Genomic DNA, 16,310 nt, shown 5'->3' with positions numbered 1-16,310 from the left:
AAGACAGCACTGCTCTAAAGAAGTATCATTTTTAAGTTTACTGTCTGTGCTGGTTTGAAACTATCATGTACCCCAGAAAAGCCATATTTTAATCCTATTCAATTTTGTGGAGGCAGCTGTTTCTTTTAATCCTAATTCAATACTGTAGCTTGGAAACTTCTGATTAGATTATCTCCACACAGATGTGATGCGCCCAATGGTGGGTGTGACCTTTTGATTAGATGGAGGTGTGACTCCATCCATCCCAGGTGGGTCTTGATTGGTTTACTGGGGTCCTTTAAAAGTGCAAACATTGTGGAAAGTCAGAAAAGACAAAGCCAAAAAGAAACTTCAGAGCAGAGCTGATAGGCAGAGAACAGAGACACGGATGCCTGGAGGTGCCTGGAGCCCAGCAGACGTCACCACAAGATGTTAAGACAGAACCTGGAGGAGCAAAGGAACCTCCACCCAAGCGGAGACTGAGAGCAATGGAACCCTGGAGCAGGGGACCAGCAGAGGCCAGCATGTGACTGCCCAGCTGACAGAGGGGGTCCTGACCATTGGCCTTCCTTGAACTAAGGTATATTCACCTGGATGCCTTAGTGTGGACATTTTCATAGGTTTAGAACTGTGAACTTATAACTTATTAAATTCCCCTTCTTAAAAGCCATTCCAGTTCTGGTAGTGTACAAATTAGAACACGACAGAAATATTTCCTGTTGCTTTGTGGACTTATCTAACAAGGTCACACTTTTAAACAATGTTGTGGTTCAGTCATTCCTGCTGTGCCCCTGAAAGCACGTCAGGCTGCTGCAGGACACCCACATTTCTGTCACTCCTCACCTGGCACAGGGAGAAAGGCCCCAAGTCCTATGGAAATGGCCTGTCTACAGGCCAAGCAGGGTCACGTGCTGCAGGGGCCACTGCCCCCACTTTGTTCAGCATCACATCATTCACAAGCACAGCACGCACTGCTCAGCCATGCCTTACATAACGCCCCTCACTGTTGGGAGTGAGAGGGCCCCGGAAAAAACACTGATCTCAAAGGGGACCCAGATTAGACACCTAGGGCAGGAGGGGCTGAAGCTGGCCAGGCGGTCACAGCTGGACTCAGCACAGGCCAACAGCTGCTAGGCAGAACGAAGGTCCAGGGGAGCTGAGCCTTGCAATGTTTCAGGAGAAACAGACAATTTGGATTTTGGGGTGACTTCTCACCATTCAACTATCAGCAACTAATGCCCCAACCCAAAAACAGTGAGTCAAACAACATCCAGATTTCCCTGCACAGTGCTCATTTGTACGCTGCATCGGGCACACCCACTGTCCCACAGGGGAGAGGAAGGAGCCCTTAACCACTCGCCTGAGGCTGCACAGCCACGTGGTGGGGGCAGAATTCAAGGTTTCCAGAAAGTTCTGGGGACAGTGTCCTGGACGAAAAATACACTTACCCGCTCCTCCAAGGTCGGGGAATCCTGGGCAGTCCAGGCTACCCTCCGCATGGCGCCCTGCCCTGCACCCGCCCCCCACACCCCCACCCGCCACCCCCTAGGCTCCTGACCCCCCACCCCACACCCCCTAGGCTCCTGACCCCCCACGCCCCCTGCCCTAGGCTCCTGACCCCCCACCCCCTAGGCTCCTGACCCCCCACGCCCCCTGCCCTAGGCTCCTGACCCCCCACCCCCTAAGCTCCTGACCGCCCACGCCCCCTGCCCTAGCTTCCTGACCCCCCACCCCCTAAGCTCCTGACCCCCCACCCCCTAAGCTCCTGACCCCCCACCCCATAGGCTCCTGACTCTCCACCCGCTAAGCTCCTGACCCCCCCACCCCCTAAGCTCCTGATCGCCCACGCCCCCTGCCTTAGGTTCCTGACCCCCCACCCCCTAAGCTCCTGACCCCCCACCCCATAGGCTCCTGACTCTCCACCCTCTAAGCTCCTGACCCCCCACCCCCTAAGCTCCTGATCGCCCACGCCCCCTGCCTTAGGTTCCTGACCCCCCACCCCCTAAGCTCCTGACCCCCCATCCCATAGGCTCCTGACCCCCCACCCCTAGGTTCCTGACGACCCCCGCTCCCCTAAACCCCGCCCTAGGTTTCTGACGCCCCCCCTCCCCCGCTCTCCGGACACTCCCAATCTCGGGCCTGGCTCCCACCTCCGCGTTCCCGGGGAGCCGACCCCCCCACACCACCCCGGGCCCTCCTCCCCCGAGACAGGCGCCGGGGCACTCGCCCTACCGCCCAGGGGCGGGAACAGCAGGCCGCCGAGCTGCTCACGCGCAGGAAGCGACAGCGCACGCGCGGCACGGAGCTTTATTGCGTCATCGCGGCTCGGGGGCGCGCGGCTCGAGCATGAGCACGCCGCCGGCGCTCTCGCGCGCGCGCAGCTTCCGGTGCCAGGCGCGCGCCGCGGCCGCGGGGCCGACGTCGGCGCCGAGCTTCTCCTCCAGCAAACGCATGCGCGCCGTGGTCTCCGTCAGCATGTCCATGAGCAGCTCCTGCTGCAGCTTCAGGTAGTTGTTCTCCTCCAGCAGCACCTGGCCCTGCGCGCGCCGCGCCTGCGCCTGCGCCTGCGCCTGCGCCTTCCAGCCCGGCGCGCGCGCCGCGGGCCCCTCGGGTGCCCACCGACCGCCGCGGAAGACGAAGGCGTCGCCCCCGAGGCGCGTGCGCGGCGCCCCGTAGCCCAGGCCCAGCTCGGCCTGGCGTGTGCGGGGGTCCAGCAGGTAGAAGGTGGACATGGAGGAGAGGCGGCGCAGCGGCGGCCGGCGCGGGGAGAAGCGCCGCGAGAAGTGGTCGGCCCAGAGCTGCCGCAGTCGCGCCCACAGGCGGCCCGCCTGGCCGCCCCGCGCGCCCCCGAAGGCCTCCAGCGTCCGGGCCCTGCGGTCCTGGCTGCTGCGGGGACCCGGAGTGCGCTGAGCGCCGGCCCCGCCCCGCCGACTCCCCTGCAGGGGCCGGAGCCCGCCCGGAGGAGTCGGGGGAGCCCGGGGGAGCCCGGGGGAGCGCCTTCCCCCAGGGCCAGGGAGGGCAGGGGGGTGCCGGGGTGGGGTGGGCTGCGGGCTTGGACACTGGGGGCTTCCAGGCCGACGGGACAGCTTGGGGTGGGTGGGCCCCAGGAACTCGCTGGGGCTAGCAGAGGAGGCTGCAGAAAGGGCTCCGGAGTTGAGACTTCATCCAGGGGCCCTGCCGCAGCCCGGGTTAGGTGTGCATCTGGAAGGGGTCTGGGAGATGGCCAGCCTAGCCAACGCCAGCCGCCCGCGTCACGTATCCTTGCGACAGATGTGCCCTGGCCTGAGTCTGGGCCGGGCGGGGGGCCCAGCACGGCCAGTGTCTGCCCTCAGGATGCCTAGTGCCACCCGGAGCAGATCGCCGTCCAGCGTGCCCGGGGACATCCCGGGCCACGGGCTGTGGGCTGGGACCGGTGCTTAGGTGGCCACGTTCCAGGGCTGTGCGGACACAAGCTTTGTCCCAAGCAGACTGCCGCCTCAAGGAAGCTGAGGTCCGGAGAACGACAGGGCCACCCCCATCCCCAGTAAGTTGATTCTAGTGTGAGAAGACCGGCTAGGGGTTCCTTTTTTAAATCCCTTTTCTCCCCATGGAGGGTGAAAAGGGAAGGAACTGGGGCAGGGGCAGTGCGTACTTATCCCTCTTACAGAGCTCGGACAGGCTGGAGGGTGCGAGCCCCTGGAGCTAGTTCAGGGAGGTCATCTCGGGAGGCCCACGGGGACTCCGGGGTGGAACGCGACCCGCATCTCCCCCCAGAACCCTGCCCTGACAGTCTTCTCCGGCTTTGGGCCTCACCTGAAAGATGCCTTGGAGGTGCTGAACTGCTGCCTCAGGCCTGGCTCCATCTCTGAGCTGCTCAGCCCCTGTCCAACACTTATGACTCATAATGCCTCCAGCCCTGGCGAGCAGAGGTGCTGGCAGCTGAGCTTTAAAGCCCACCCTGGGCTCTCTGGTGCATTCATTGGGTGCATCTGCCCACCTCCTGCCCTGCTCTGGGCACTGTCCTGGAAGCGAAGAGGAGAATCCCTCACCAGGCCAACACCCTGCAGGGGGTTGGGGTGGGGGTCAGGAGCCCGGGGTGGGGAGTGAGCAAGGTGATCTTACACAAAGCCGACCTAGGGGTTGGGCGTTGGGTTCCCTAGAAGCAGAGCCTAAGACCCAGGTTCTGGGAATGATGTGTCTGGTGTGTGCACTCAGGAGAAGAGTGAGGGAAGCACCACAGGACGGGAGAAGCGCCCCCAGGGAGCTGTGTGCATAAATGGCACCGCAGAGCCCAGGGTGAGGTGGGGGCCGCCCTCTGCCCTGCCGACGCCATCTCAGTCCCTTGTCAGAGGCAACTGTATCTCAGCTGTAACTCATCAACTCAAACTTACTGCATCTGTGGGGTGGGTCACCCGTGAAAGGGAGCAGGTGGCGTGCCACCAGCCTGAGGGAGGGAGAAAGAAAAGAGATCATGAATGAAAGGTGATGATGAAATGAATCAGGATTTCTGGTTGTGAGGCATGCAGTGAAGAAAATAAAGGAGAGAAGGAGAGGAGGTGACTTTGGGACAGGGGAGGGGAGAAACGGATTGAGGTGCTCATTCATGCCAAGACCTGGCTCATCTGGAGACCCCAGCCACACGAAGGGCTGGGGGCTGGAGATGGGAGGAGCTTGGTGTGTTGAAAGGACAAGTGCCATGCGTTGGGGTAACAGAAGGAATTGAAGTCTGGGCCTCCTGCCAGGCCATCGCCTCTACACTGCATTCCCAGCCCCAGGGGATCATTTGCAGAGGGGTCTGAACCTCACTCCAGCCTCCGTGACCCACGCTCAGGGGGAACTCACACTCTGGGATGGAGGCTTGTGGTAGCCTCACCATTTGGGAACTTTTCCTCTTTAGCAGTTTTATGCTGAGTTCTCATGACAAATTATCCATTTTAAATATATGCATAATTAAGATCAGTTACCATTGTCTTCTGGAGGTATGCATTGCCTCCAGGTGCATCCTCTGCTCACAATTTCCAGAATTTTATGCAAGTAGAATTATATAGTATGTACTCAGTTGCAGTTTCTTCTTCCAGCACAATCATTTTGAGATTCATCCATGCTGTCGCATGTCATCTATAGTTAATCCCTTTTAATTGGTGAGTAATAGTCCATTGTATGGAAACACCACACTTTGTTTTTCCATTCACCTGCTGGTGGAAATCTGGGTTGTTTCCAATTTGGGGGCTACTTTTTATTATGATTACAAATAAAGCTGCTGTGAAAATCTGTGATACTTGCTTTCATTTCTCTTGGGAAATAATAGAAATAGAACTGGGTCACGTGATAGGTGTATACTCGGCACGTTAATAAGCCACCAGGCTTTTTCCAGAATTGTTTCTCCGCGCTCACAATCGTCTGGCAGACCTTTTTAATTTAGCCATCCTAGTGTGTAATTAGACCTCAGTACACTTTAAATTTGCATTTCCCTAGTGATTAATGAGGCTGAGCGTCCTTTCCTGTGTTTATGTGATACACACTTTGGAGAAGTGGTTGTTCAAATCTTTTGCCCATTTTTTATTGGATTGTTTATCTTATTGAGTTATGAAAGCTCTTTAATGCTTGATTTAAGTCCTTTGTCAGATATGTTTTGCAAATATTTCTCCCAGTCTTTGGCTTGCCTTTTCACCACTTTTAAATGTTGATGAAGTCCAGTTTACCAATTTTTTCTCTTTTGGTTCATACTTTGTGTGTCTTAATAACTTTTTGCTGGACTCAAGGTCACTAATATTTTCCCCTGTTTTCTGCTATAAGTTTTATAGTTGTTTTGCATTTAACGCTATGCTCCATTTTGGGTCATTTTCATTTATAGTGTGAGGTAGGGATTGACTCATTTTTTTCCATGTATATGTCAAATTGACCCAGCAGTCTCATTTGTAGAAAAGACTAGCCTTCCCTCTTCATTGCGGTTGTGTCTGTGTTGTCCGTGATGAGACTGTTTATGCCTGGGTCTCTTTCTGGGCTCTCTGTTCTCTGCTGTTGGTCTGTTTATCCTTGCACAAATATCACAATAATTATGGGAGCTTGCGTAAGTTTTAGCGTCTGGTAGTGTAAGTATTCCATCAGTTTTCCTTAAGATTGCTTAAGATTTCTAGGACCTTTGTACTTCCCCAGAAACTTCAGAATCACAATGTCAGTTTCCACAAATAAGCCCTTATGGTGGCAGCTCTGAGCTGCCTCTCCCTGTCGTTAGGGCACTGGACGCCCTCAGCAGCCTGTGGGCAGGAGTCAGAGCCCGGCACCGAGCCAGGGATTTAGCCTGTTACTCTCCCTTCCACTTTATTAAAGTGACTTTTCATTAACAGTTATATTTCAGGGAGGATTCTGGCAATTATCAGGAATGGCATACAACTAACATTTCCACCTTTTCCTCCAGGCCCTCAAGGGAACTTTGCAAATACTTTTTGATCTTGTCCAGGTTACTCTGGGATGTATTGGGGCATCACACTAACCTGTACACACCAAAAGATCTCACGCCCTATTCAAGGGTCCATATAATTAAGTTGTTTGAATAAACTGACCATACGAGTGTGCTACAGAAAATATAAATTTTGCACCAAATAAACATCTCTTCCTTTGGACTCACACAGAAGTTTTACATTGCATGACCCATGCCACAGGTATCTGCTCACACAGGCTGGTGGGTGACTGCCCAGTGCGTCTCCCTGGGACCAAGAAGGAAACCGAGGAAGGGGAATCTTCCTTTCCCTGTGGCCTTTTCATCCAGCTGCAGAAATATGTCCATAGTGACACCTGCCTCTTCCCTGAGTCAAGAAGCAGATGTTCTCTGTGCTAATAATAATTCTGCACTTGTAAAAAATCTTGGTAAGAACAGGCATTCAGACAGCCCAGTACGCAGGCAGTACACAGTCAGGGAAAACGCACACCTTGGCACTCCCATCTTCCCTTCTTTACAGGTCCCTTTCTCGGAAGAGCAAGTCTAGCAGGTAAGGGTGCCTCTCCCTCTGATTCATCCTCCGCTTGGGCTTTGTCTTCTGTCCCTGTCCTTTGGCCTTTCCTGAGGGTTGGTGGTGACAGGAGAGGGGGGAGTGGCAGGGTGGAGGGAAGAGGGGCCTGGGCTTAGCTCTGGCTCCCCCCACCCCAGGGCTGCCTCCAACCAGCATTCTCTACATTTGCTCCATGGACATTCTTTAGGATCTGAGGTCTCTAGAAGAAATGTTTAAATTTTCTGTTTTAATTTTTGAAAAAAAAAAAGTTAAAGCATTTCCTACTTGCCCTGGAAACGAGGAACCTCCTTGAAGGCTTGAGAAGCTGCCCTGGGTTTGCAGCATCAGGGCTAATGGGAGAGGACAGGCCAGCGAGCCGGTGTCGAGCCGCAGTGCAGCAAATGTGAGCCCCCGGGGCCCTGTGCACAGTGACGGCTGGATGGGGAACAGGCATGGGGCAGGGCGACCCCAGAACCTCAGCCTCACCGCCACGCAGGCCAAGCAGCAAATCATGTGCAGCTGAAAAACACCTTTCGTAGTCAGCTTAAAATAATGTTAATTTGATTAAAAAAAATTTTTTTTTGTAGGTAATGGATTTATAGTGTATGCAAACTGTAAGTAAATGGGTTTAGACCTGGGCCTTATGCCTATAAGGGCTTGAGTAAGATTGTGTGGTGGGCTAGTATTTTCAAGTGTTAGCCCGCGTTTTGTTGTTGTATTGTCCTGAATAATTCCTTTTTACATAGGTGTCCTGTTGTCATTTAAATGAAAGCCTGAGGTTGAGGCATTCTGCAGAACACAGCATCGGTTTCAGGTCTTTTAACTTCCAAAGTAAGATCTGTACAATTGTTTTAAATTGTGAGTCTGCCTTTTTTTTTCATTCAAAATTAATTTCAAACTTTAAAAATGTGAATTTAAAAGTTGCCCAAGGAACACCTGTGTATCTTTTATCCAGATTCCCTATTGTCAATATTTTACCCCACTTTGTCATTTCTGAACCATTTATAACACTTAATACTTAATTTTCTTACAACTACACTATAGTTATTATCAACTTCATAAATTTATATTGATAAATTATTTTGTATGTTTTTTTTGTATACGGTATGGTGAGGTCACATTTCATTATTTTTCCATGTGAGTATCCCATTATTAGCACCATTTGTTGAATTTTTGTTTGCTTTGTTGGTTTTTGTTTGTTTTTTGGGATGTGCATGGACTGGGAATCAAATTCATGGCAGGTGAGAATTCTACCACTGAACTACCCTTGCACCCCTTGATCAATTATTTTAAACCACTGTTCATATTCTGTTTCAATTTTGTGGTTTATTTTTATTTATTACTTTTTTTTAATCCTTCCAACACAGGACCCAATCTAGGGACAGATGCTGCTAAAAAGACAGTTCTCGTGTCTTTTTAGCCTCCATTAATATGGAACATTTTTTAAAAATTGAAAATTCCTTGTTTTCCATTTGTCTGATGTTTCTTACAATTAAAGTTATATGTTTTTCACCAGAGGGCTGCTTAGCTGATCTGTGTCCTTCTCACAGTATGTCCCATCCAGAGGCAGGCAACGTCCACGTGCTGTTGGTGAAGTTAATTTTGGCAAACGTGCTGTCCCATTTTTCCACTGTATAATTACTGTGTTATTTTCCCTCTTTTGCATCTTTGGGCAGAAAAGACTGAGATCACAGAACTATCCTGCTCCTCATCAAAATCAACACCTCGCTGCCCCCCAATTTAGTATCCGTTAGTGATTCTAGCCTGGTCAAGTCTTTCCCATCATAGGTACGAGGTGATGCTCCATCGTTTCGGGTGAGCCTCTCCCTACTTCCAGCATAGTGAGACGTTCTGGGCTCATCCTGTATGAACCTGTGTCAGATACAGAATTGAGTATTTCTCCAAAGAGCCCTTGTTCTTTTTAGTGGGGAATGGGATTAGACACCAAGATTTAGGCAGGAGAGCCTGATATTTCTTGCGAGAGTATTTTTTTAAACATTTTAAAATTATGAAATATAATATATATAGGCAATAAATTTCTAAGTATATTGCAATAAATAGTTATAGAACAGATTTCAAAATTTGGTATGTGTTACTGTTCACAATTTCAGGTTTTTCCTTTTAGCTGCTCCAAGACGCTGGAGAGTAAAAGAAATATCAGTACAATGACTCAGCAGTCACACTCATTGTTATAACTCCTCCTTCTCCTTTGATCCTTCTCCCACTCTTTAGAGGTATTGGGCTCTGCCCATTCTACCTTTTTCGTGTTGGAAGGGGCTGTTGAGAATATGGGGGAGGGGGATGGAACTAGCTGATGTTCTGGAGAGGCTGGGCCCTCTGGGTTTCAGGACTTATCTGGTCCAAGGACCCATCTGGAAGTTGTAGGTTTCTGGAAAGTTCCCCTAGTGCACGGAACCTTCGTAGAATGGCAGATAGCGCCTGGGTGTTCTTTAGGGTTGGCAGGAATGGTTTTGGTTGGGGTTTGGCAAATCATAGTAAGTAGCAATATCTAGCTGAAGCTTGATTTCCCTGCATGCCTTAACTTGAACATTTTCACAGGCTTGCCTGAATTTGGACATTTTCACAGCCTTAGAAGCTGTAAACTTGCAACTTAATGAATTTCCCTTTTAAAAGCCATTCCGGTTCTGGTATGTTGCATTCTGGCAGCTTGCAAACTGGAACACCATCCAACCACTCAGTCTTAGCAGTGCAGATGAAAGAATGGAACCATTTTTGTTGGGTCTGGCATTGGCTGTGGACAAGATGCCAGGACCCGTGTGCTTCAGGATGAACTTATCATCATCACACTTCTTCCCACAGATGGACTTGCCACCAGCGCCATTCGTTATGGTGTGTGAAGTCACCACCCTGCCACATAAACCCAGGAGTAATGCAATGACAGCAGGAACCCTTATAACCAAATCCTTTCTTCCCAGTGCTCAGAGCATGAACATTTTCTGCTGTCTTTTGAACTTTGCCTGCAAACAGCTCGAAGGAGATGCTGTCCAAAGGCTCGCCGTGGAAGGTGGTGCTGGCCGTGGGGCTGACCATGCTGCGGGCAGGGCACTGCCATGGCCCCTCATTGTGGTTTTGATTTGCATTCCTTTAATGGCTAATGAAGCTGAGCATCTTTCCATGAGCTTATTGGACATTTGTACGTCTTCTTTGGAGAAATGTCTATTCTAGTCCTTTGTCCATTTTTTATTATGCATTGTATTGTAAAATATTACACACATACAAAGCAAAGAAAGAGAAAGTAATAATTTTCAAAGCACTCTTCAACAAGTAGTTATAGAGCAGATCCCGGAGTTTGTCATGGGCGACCATTCCACTATTTCAGGATACATCTGACCTAGGACCCTCCTGGCATTCTAGGTTCCAGGAAGGCAAACCTAGTGCATGAATCCTTTATAGAATCTAAGTTGGAGCCCTAGATGTTTGTTTGTTTGTTTGTTTGTTCAAAGAACACAGCATATTATTTAAGGACTTCAAGATGATAGAATTCTCTTTTTCCAGCTTTTTTTTTTTTTTTTTTTTTTTTGCTTTTTTGCATGGGCAGGCACTGGGAATTGAACCCATGTCTCCAGCATGGCAGGTGAGAATTCTGCCTACTGAGTCACTGTGGCCCACCCTCTTTTTCCAGCTTTTTAAACTGTTTTTTTTTTTCCCCATATAAGCCAATATGTATTATCTGACATTTGGGCTATATGTGCATATAAAGCAAACACATTTGTCAAAGTGAACCTCAGATGAAAAGGCATTGTGGTAGTTAGATTCAGTTGTCAACTTGGCCAGGTGAAGGTGCCTAGTTCTGTTGCTGTGGACATGAGTCAATGGTACGTGAACCTCATCTGTTGCTCATTACATCTGCAGTCGGCTAGGAGGCGTGTCTGCTGCAATGAATGACGTTTGACTTAATTGGCTGGTGCTTAAATGAGAGAGCTCAATGTAGCACAGCCCAAGCAGTTCGGCATTCCTCATCTCAGCACTTGCAGCTCAGCCCAGGCCTTTGGAGATGCAGAAAGAAGTCACCCCGGGGAAAGTTGTTGGAACCCAGAGGCCTGGAGAGAAGGCCAGCAGAGATCGCCCTGTGCCTTCCCATGTAAGAAAGAACCTCAGTTGAAAGTTAGCTGCCTTTCCTCTGAAGAACTAATGAAATAAATCCTCTTTTATTAAAAGCCAATACATCTCTGGTGTGTTGTATTCTAGCAGCTAGCACACTAGAACAGGCATACAATCTGCTTTCTGGATATAATTAAATTTTCAGAGGCAAAGTGGTCCAAATGGGAGCAAAATGATGATTTCCTTATGAAATGAACTAGATAAAAATTAAGACTAATGCTAAAGATTTATACCACAAATCATTCTCTTTCCTATCCTTTTAACATACAAGTGTACACTCTGAGTACATGTGAATCAAAATCCTTGCAGTCAAAATTGTTAACTTCTATGACTAGGGGAGTATGTAATTCTGTAAAAGATCCTTTTGACCTTTTAAAAAAGAGGTAGTATAAGTGAATAGAGAACATTTGTCCATCAAATTAAACATATCGGTTAATAAGGAGGTGGATTATTTAAAAGTCTCAGTGGGCTCAGATATTGACTTGGGCCTGAAAGTGATGTTTTAATTATTTATTAAGATCATAATTAAGCATATTAGAAAGCTAGCCGTCACTGGATAGTACATTAAGGTTAAACACTGAAAAGAAATGATTGTTACAAAACATTATATTTTGTGGTTCTACTATTTTGTTCCACTATTTTTGTAATTAGGGCAAGAGAAGAGGTACAGTTTGATTAAGAATATTTAATGTACCCCATAAGCTATGTGAATCAAAGATTTTTATCAATTTGTCTTTAAGCACAACATTGATTTCATCAACTATTTTTTAAAACTTTTTTATTGTATAGTACAACATATATACAAAGCAAAGAAATAAAAAAGCAATAGTTTTCAAAGCACTCTTCAACAAGTAGTTATAGAATAGATCCCAGAATTTGTCATGGGCTACCACATGATCCTCTCAGATTCTTCCTTCTCGCTGTTCCAGAATACAGGAGGTTAGGGACCTTAAATATTTTTTATCATCACAATTTACTTTTTTCCCTTCTTTTTTTTTGTGTGTGTGTATGAAAAATAACATATATACAAAAAAGCAATAAATTTCAAAGCACAGCACCGTAATTAGTTATAGAACATATTTCAGAGTTTGACATGGGTTACAATTCCATAATTTTAGATTTTTACTTCTAGCTGCTCTGAGGTACTGGAGACTAAAAGAGATATCAGTTTAATGATTCAGCATTCATATTCATTTGTTAAATCCTATCTTCAGCATATAACTCCACAATCATCTTTGATTTTTCCATCCCTCTCTTTAGGGGTGTTTGGGCTATGGCCATTCTATGGCATGTTGGTAGAAGCTGTTGATAATATGGGGTAGGGACATGGAACTATCTGATGTTCTGGAGAGCCTGGGCTCTCTAGGTTTTAGGACTTATCTGGACCAGGGACTCATCTGGAGGCGTAGGTTTCTGGGAAGTTACTCTAGTGCCTGGAACCCTTGTGGAATCTTATATATTGCCCCAGGTGTTCTTTAGGATTGGCTGGAATGGTCATGGTTGGGGGTTGGCAGGTTATGATAGGTAGAAAGGTCTGACTGAAGCTTGTGTGAGAGCAACCTCCAGAGTAGCCTCTTGACTCTCATCTACAATTACTTTTTAAGATAAGAAACAATAAATCAATTGAGAAAGAGGTTGTGGCCTTGAGCTATGAAACATTACACTTTTAACACATCACTGTTAATCACTGTTGACCTTCAGCAATGAATGGATGCTACTTGTCTCCAAAAATGCTTTGCAGCACCTAAAATACTGCTGGTACAGAATCTCAAGGTCGAGTCATTCCCATAATAGGGATCTTCAATAATAAGTTGTTTTTGTGGATCACGGTTCCCAAGTAGTTCAATTTTTGCTTTGCAGTTTTTACCTTCATTACCTTTTCTATTCAAATCTCTCAGATTGCTTTCATCCATATACAGTATTTAATCAAAAGTCTTCTTTGGTAGCCTGCTGGGCAACATGATTCATGTGAATGTCATGCTTCTTCATGCAGTTTTGCCCTCAATAATCAGGAAGGTTTCCTGCCTCATAATTGGATGTTGCAGCACTGTCTATCCTCCAGTTACCTGAAATATTTTGATCAGTTACAAGTTCTCTGAAAACTGCTTCTGCAATAGGTGAACAACAGATGTTACCCAGACATACAATCAGCACTGACTTGGGTGGCTGCACTGCCTCTTCTCAGGCGCAAAGAGAGCCCTAGGTGTTCTTAAGAGTCAACAGGAGTGATGTTGGTTGGGGTTTAGCAAACCATGGCAATTAGCAATATCTAACTGCAGCTTGCATAAGAGTAGCCTCCCAACTTCATTTGATCTCTCTTGGCCACTAATGCCTTATTTTATTTCACTTCTTCCCCTCATTTTGGTTAGGAAGGCATTGATGATCCCATGGTGCCAGGTCCAGACTCATCCCTGAGTCATTTCCCACATTGTCATGGAAACTTTCACCCTTGGATGTCATGTCCCATGTAGCGGGTGAGGCAATGATTTCACTTGCAGAGTTGGGCTTAGAGCCCACATCTGAGCAACAAAAGAGGTCCTCTGGAAGTAACTCTTAGGCATGCCTATAGGTAGGCTAAGCTTTTCCACTACATACATAAGCTTCACAAGAGCAAGCCTCAAGATCAAGGGCTTGTCCTATTTTCTTGGGAGTCCCCAATGGTTGAGAGAGAGTACCTGGGTTTCCCAGATGGAAAAGTTTAGTAGTTCCATTTTTTTTCCCCCTTTGGACCCGTGAAGGGACTCTACCAATACTTTTAAATGATCAGCCCACCATAATCTGAGATGTATCCAGTTATTACATTAAGTTATACAGAACAACAAGGCCTCGTTCCAGCTCTGGATTCCAGGAGTTTGGGTTGTTTAAATGAGCTATCCAGACAGGTTGATTTTTTTTTTTTTTTTGAATTTAAATTTTTATGTATTTCATTATAGTGCTGTGACAACAAAATAACATCTCTATACCACAGCATACACACATCAACAGTAAGATGTAACTTTTCATTACACCGCTGCTAGAATATTTAACTTTCTTTTTTTTTTTTTTTTTTTTAACAAACAAAAAACCATATTTCAGGTGCAGCTTCATTCAGTGTTCCAACCTAGTTACATTACACTTAGGTATTATTGTGCTGTCCATTTTTGAGTTTTTGTATCTAGTCCTGTTGCACAGTCTGTATCCCTTCAGCTCCAATTACCCATTATCTTACCCTGTTTCTAACTCCTGCTGGTCTCTGTTACCAATGATATATTCCAAGCTGATTCTCGAATGTCGGTTCACATCAGTGGGACCTTACAGTATTTGTCCTTTAGTTTTGGGCTAGACTCACTCAGCATAATGTTCTCTAGATCCATCCATGTTATTACATGCTTCATAAGTTTAGTCTGTCTTAAAGCTGCATAATATTCCATCGTAGGTATACGCCACAGTTTGTTTAGCCACTCGTCTGTTGATGAACATTTTGGCTGTTTCCATCTCTTTGCAATTGTAGATAATGCTGCTATAAACACTGGTGTGCAAATGTCCGTCTGTGTCTTTGCCCTTAAGTCCTTTGAGTAGATACCTAGCAGTGGTATTGCTGGGTCGTAATCCACTCTGCCATTCTATGTCTTTTGATTGGGAAATTCAGTCCATTAACTTTTAGTATTATTACTGTTTGGATAATATTTTCCTCTACCATTTTGGCTTTTGTATTATATATATCATATCTGATTTTCCTTCTTTCTACACTTTACTCCATACCTCTCTCTTCTGTCTTTTCGTATCTGACTCTAGTGCTCCCTTTAGTATTTCTTGCAGAGCTGGTCTCTTGGTCACAAATTCTCTCAGTGACTTTTTGTCTATAAATGTTTTAATTTCTCCTTCATTTTTGAAGGACAGTTTTGCTGGATATAGGAGTCTTGGTTGGCAGTTTTTCTCTTTTAGTAATTTAAATATATCATCCCACTGTCTTCTAGCTTCCATGGTTTCTGCTGAGAAATCTACACATAGTCTTATTGGGTTTCCCTTGTATGTGACAGATTGTTTTTCTCTTGCTGCTTTCAAGATCCTCTCTTTCTCTTTGACCTCTGACATTCTAACTAGTAAGTGTCTTGGAGAACGCCTATTTGGGTCTATTCTCTTTGGGGTGCGCTGCACTTCTTGGATCTGCAAATTTAGGTCTTTCATAAGAGTTGGAAAATTTTCAGTGATAATTTCTTCCATTAGTTTTTCTCCTCCTTTTCCCTTCTCTTCTCCTTCTGGGACACCCACAACACGTATATTTGTGCGTTTCATATTGTCATTCAGTTCCCTGACCCCCTGCTCGAGTTTTTCCATTCTTTTCCCTATAGTTTCTGTTTCTTTTTGGAATTCAGATGTTCCATCCTCCAGTTCACTAATTGTAGCTTCTGTCTCTTTAGATCTACCATTGTAGGTATCCATTGTTTTTTCCATTTTTTCTTCTTTGTCCTTCACTCCCATAAGTTCTGTGATTTGTTTTTTCAGATTTTCTGTTTCTTCTTTTTGTTCAGCCCATGTCTTCTTCATGTCCTCCCTCAATTTATTGATTTGGTTTTTGAAGAGTTTTTCCATTTCTGTTCGTATATTCAGCATTAGTTGTCTCAGCTCCTGTATCTCATTTGAACTATTGGTTTGTTCCTTTGACTGGGCCATATCTTCAATTTTCCGAGCGTCATCCATTATTTTCTGCTGGTGTCTGGGCATTTGATCAGATTTCCCTGGGTGTGGGACCCGGCTGGTTGAAAGGTTTTCCTGTGAAATCTCTGGGCTCTATTTTTCTTTTCCTGCCCAGTAGGTGGCGCTCGTGGCGCTCGTCTGTCTGCACGGCAGTCGGCCCGGGAAACCGCGCGTGGAGGCGGGGGTTGCTGGCTGCAGCGGCTTGGGAGAGTGCCGGTCCAAATTGCCCAGCTGGCCCGAGACGCCAAGCGTGACGGGAAGGCCCCGCTATCCAACGTTCCCAGTCAGACCGGGGAGCCACGTGCGTGGAGGGGACCCCAGTCACCAGCCGCCCCGGCCAGGAAAATGCGCACCTCTCGGGTATCTCACCGCAGCAGATTCTCCCTGCCCGTTCAGCTGTTCCAGAATGGGGTACGCTGTCTTTTTGGTCTCTGTCGTGACTCCGGGAGCTGTTTCGTATTGTTTCTGTTTCTTTAGTTGCTTTTCTGGAGGAGGAACTAAGACCCGCGCGTCTTCCTAAGCCGCCATCTTCTCCGGAAGTCCAGACAGGTTGATTTTTATTGT

At 47.1% G+C, this 16,310-nt stretch overlaps 1 protein-coding gene, 1 long non-coding RNA gene and 1 pseudogene across 7 annotated transcripts; 1 reads left to right on the top strand and 2 right to left on the bottom strand.

Annotated features, from left to right (window-relative positions):
* Window positions 1-2,286: 2,286 nt before the first annotated feature.
* CBY3 (chibby family member 3) lies at window positions 2,287-4,411 on the bottom strand. 6 transcript variants are annotated; one of them, XM_077138228.1, is made up of 3 exons: window positions 4,350-4,411; window positions 3,772-3,980; window positions 2,287-2,862 (listed from the first exon to the last, which is right to left on the bottom strand). In XM_077138228.1, exons 2-3 carry the CDS (start codon window positions 3,819-3,821, stop codon window positions 2,295-2,297), a joined length of 618 nt encoding a protein of 205 aa, XP_076994343.1. In that variant the 5' UTR covers window positions 3,822-3,980; window positions 4,350-4,411; the 3' UTR covers window positions 2,287-2,294. The 6 variants fall into 6 exon arrangements, 3 of the variants coding, with proteins under 3 accessions (XP_076994343.1, XP_076994341.1, XP_076994342.1); XM_077138226.1 differs by lacking the exon at window positions 4,350-4,411 and adding an exon at window positions 4,092-4,283; XR_013166607.1 differs by lacking the exon at window positions 4,350-4,411 and adding an exon at window positions 4,092-4,283 and having other exon boundaries at window positions 2,806-2,865; window positions 3,611-3,980.
* LOC143664834 (uncharacterized) lies at window positions 2,362-10,127 on the top strand. Its single transcript, XR_013166610.1, has 3 exons — window positions 2,362-2,486; window positions 6,918-7,350; window positions 7,694-10,127. It is a non-coding gene; the product is annotated as an uncharacterized LOC143664834 (long non-coding RNA).
* A 2,622-nt stretch (window positions 10,128-12,749) lies between these two features.
* Window positions 12,750-13,529, bottom strand: LOC143664757 (low molecular weight phosphotyrosine protein phosphatase pseudogene; annotated as a pseudogene).
* Between the last annotated feature and the right edge of the window lie 2,781 nt (window positions 13,530-16,310).

The sequence above is a fragment of the Tamandua tetradactyla genome, chromosome 20, assembly GCF_023851605.1.
Source record: "Tamandua tetradactyla isolate mTamTet1 chromosome 20, mTamTet1.pri, whole genome shotgun sequence".
In the NCBI taxonomy this organism is placed as follows: Eukaryota; Metazoa; Chordata; class Mammalia; order Pilosa; family Myrmecophagidae; genus Tamandua; species Tamandua tetradactyla.
Note: the sequence above shows the minus strand (reverse complement) of the source record. Positions and strands in the feature narration are given on the sequence as shown.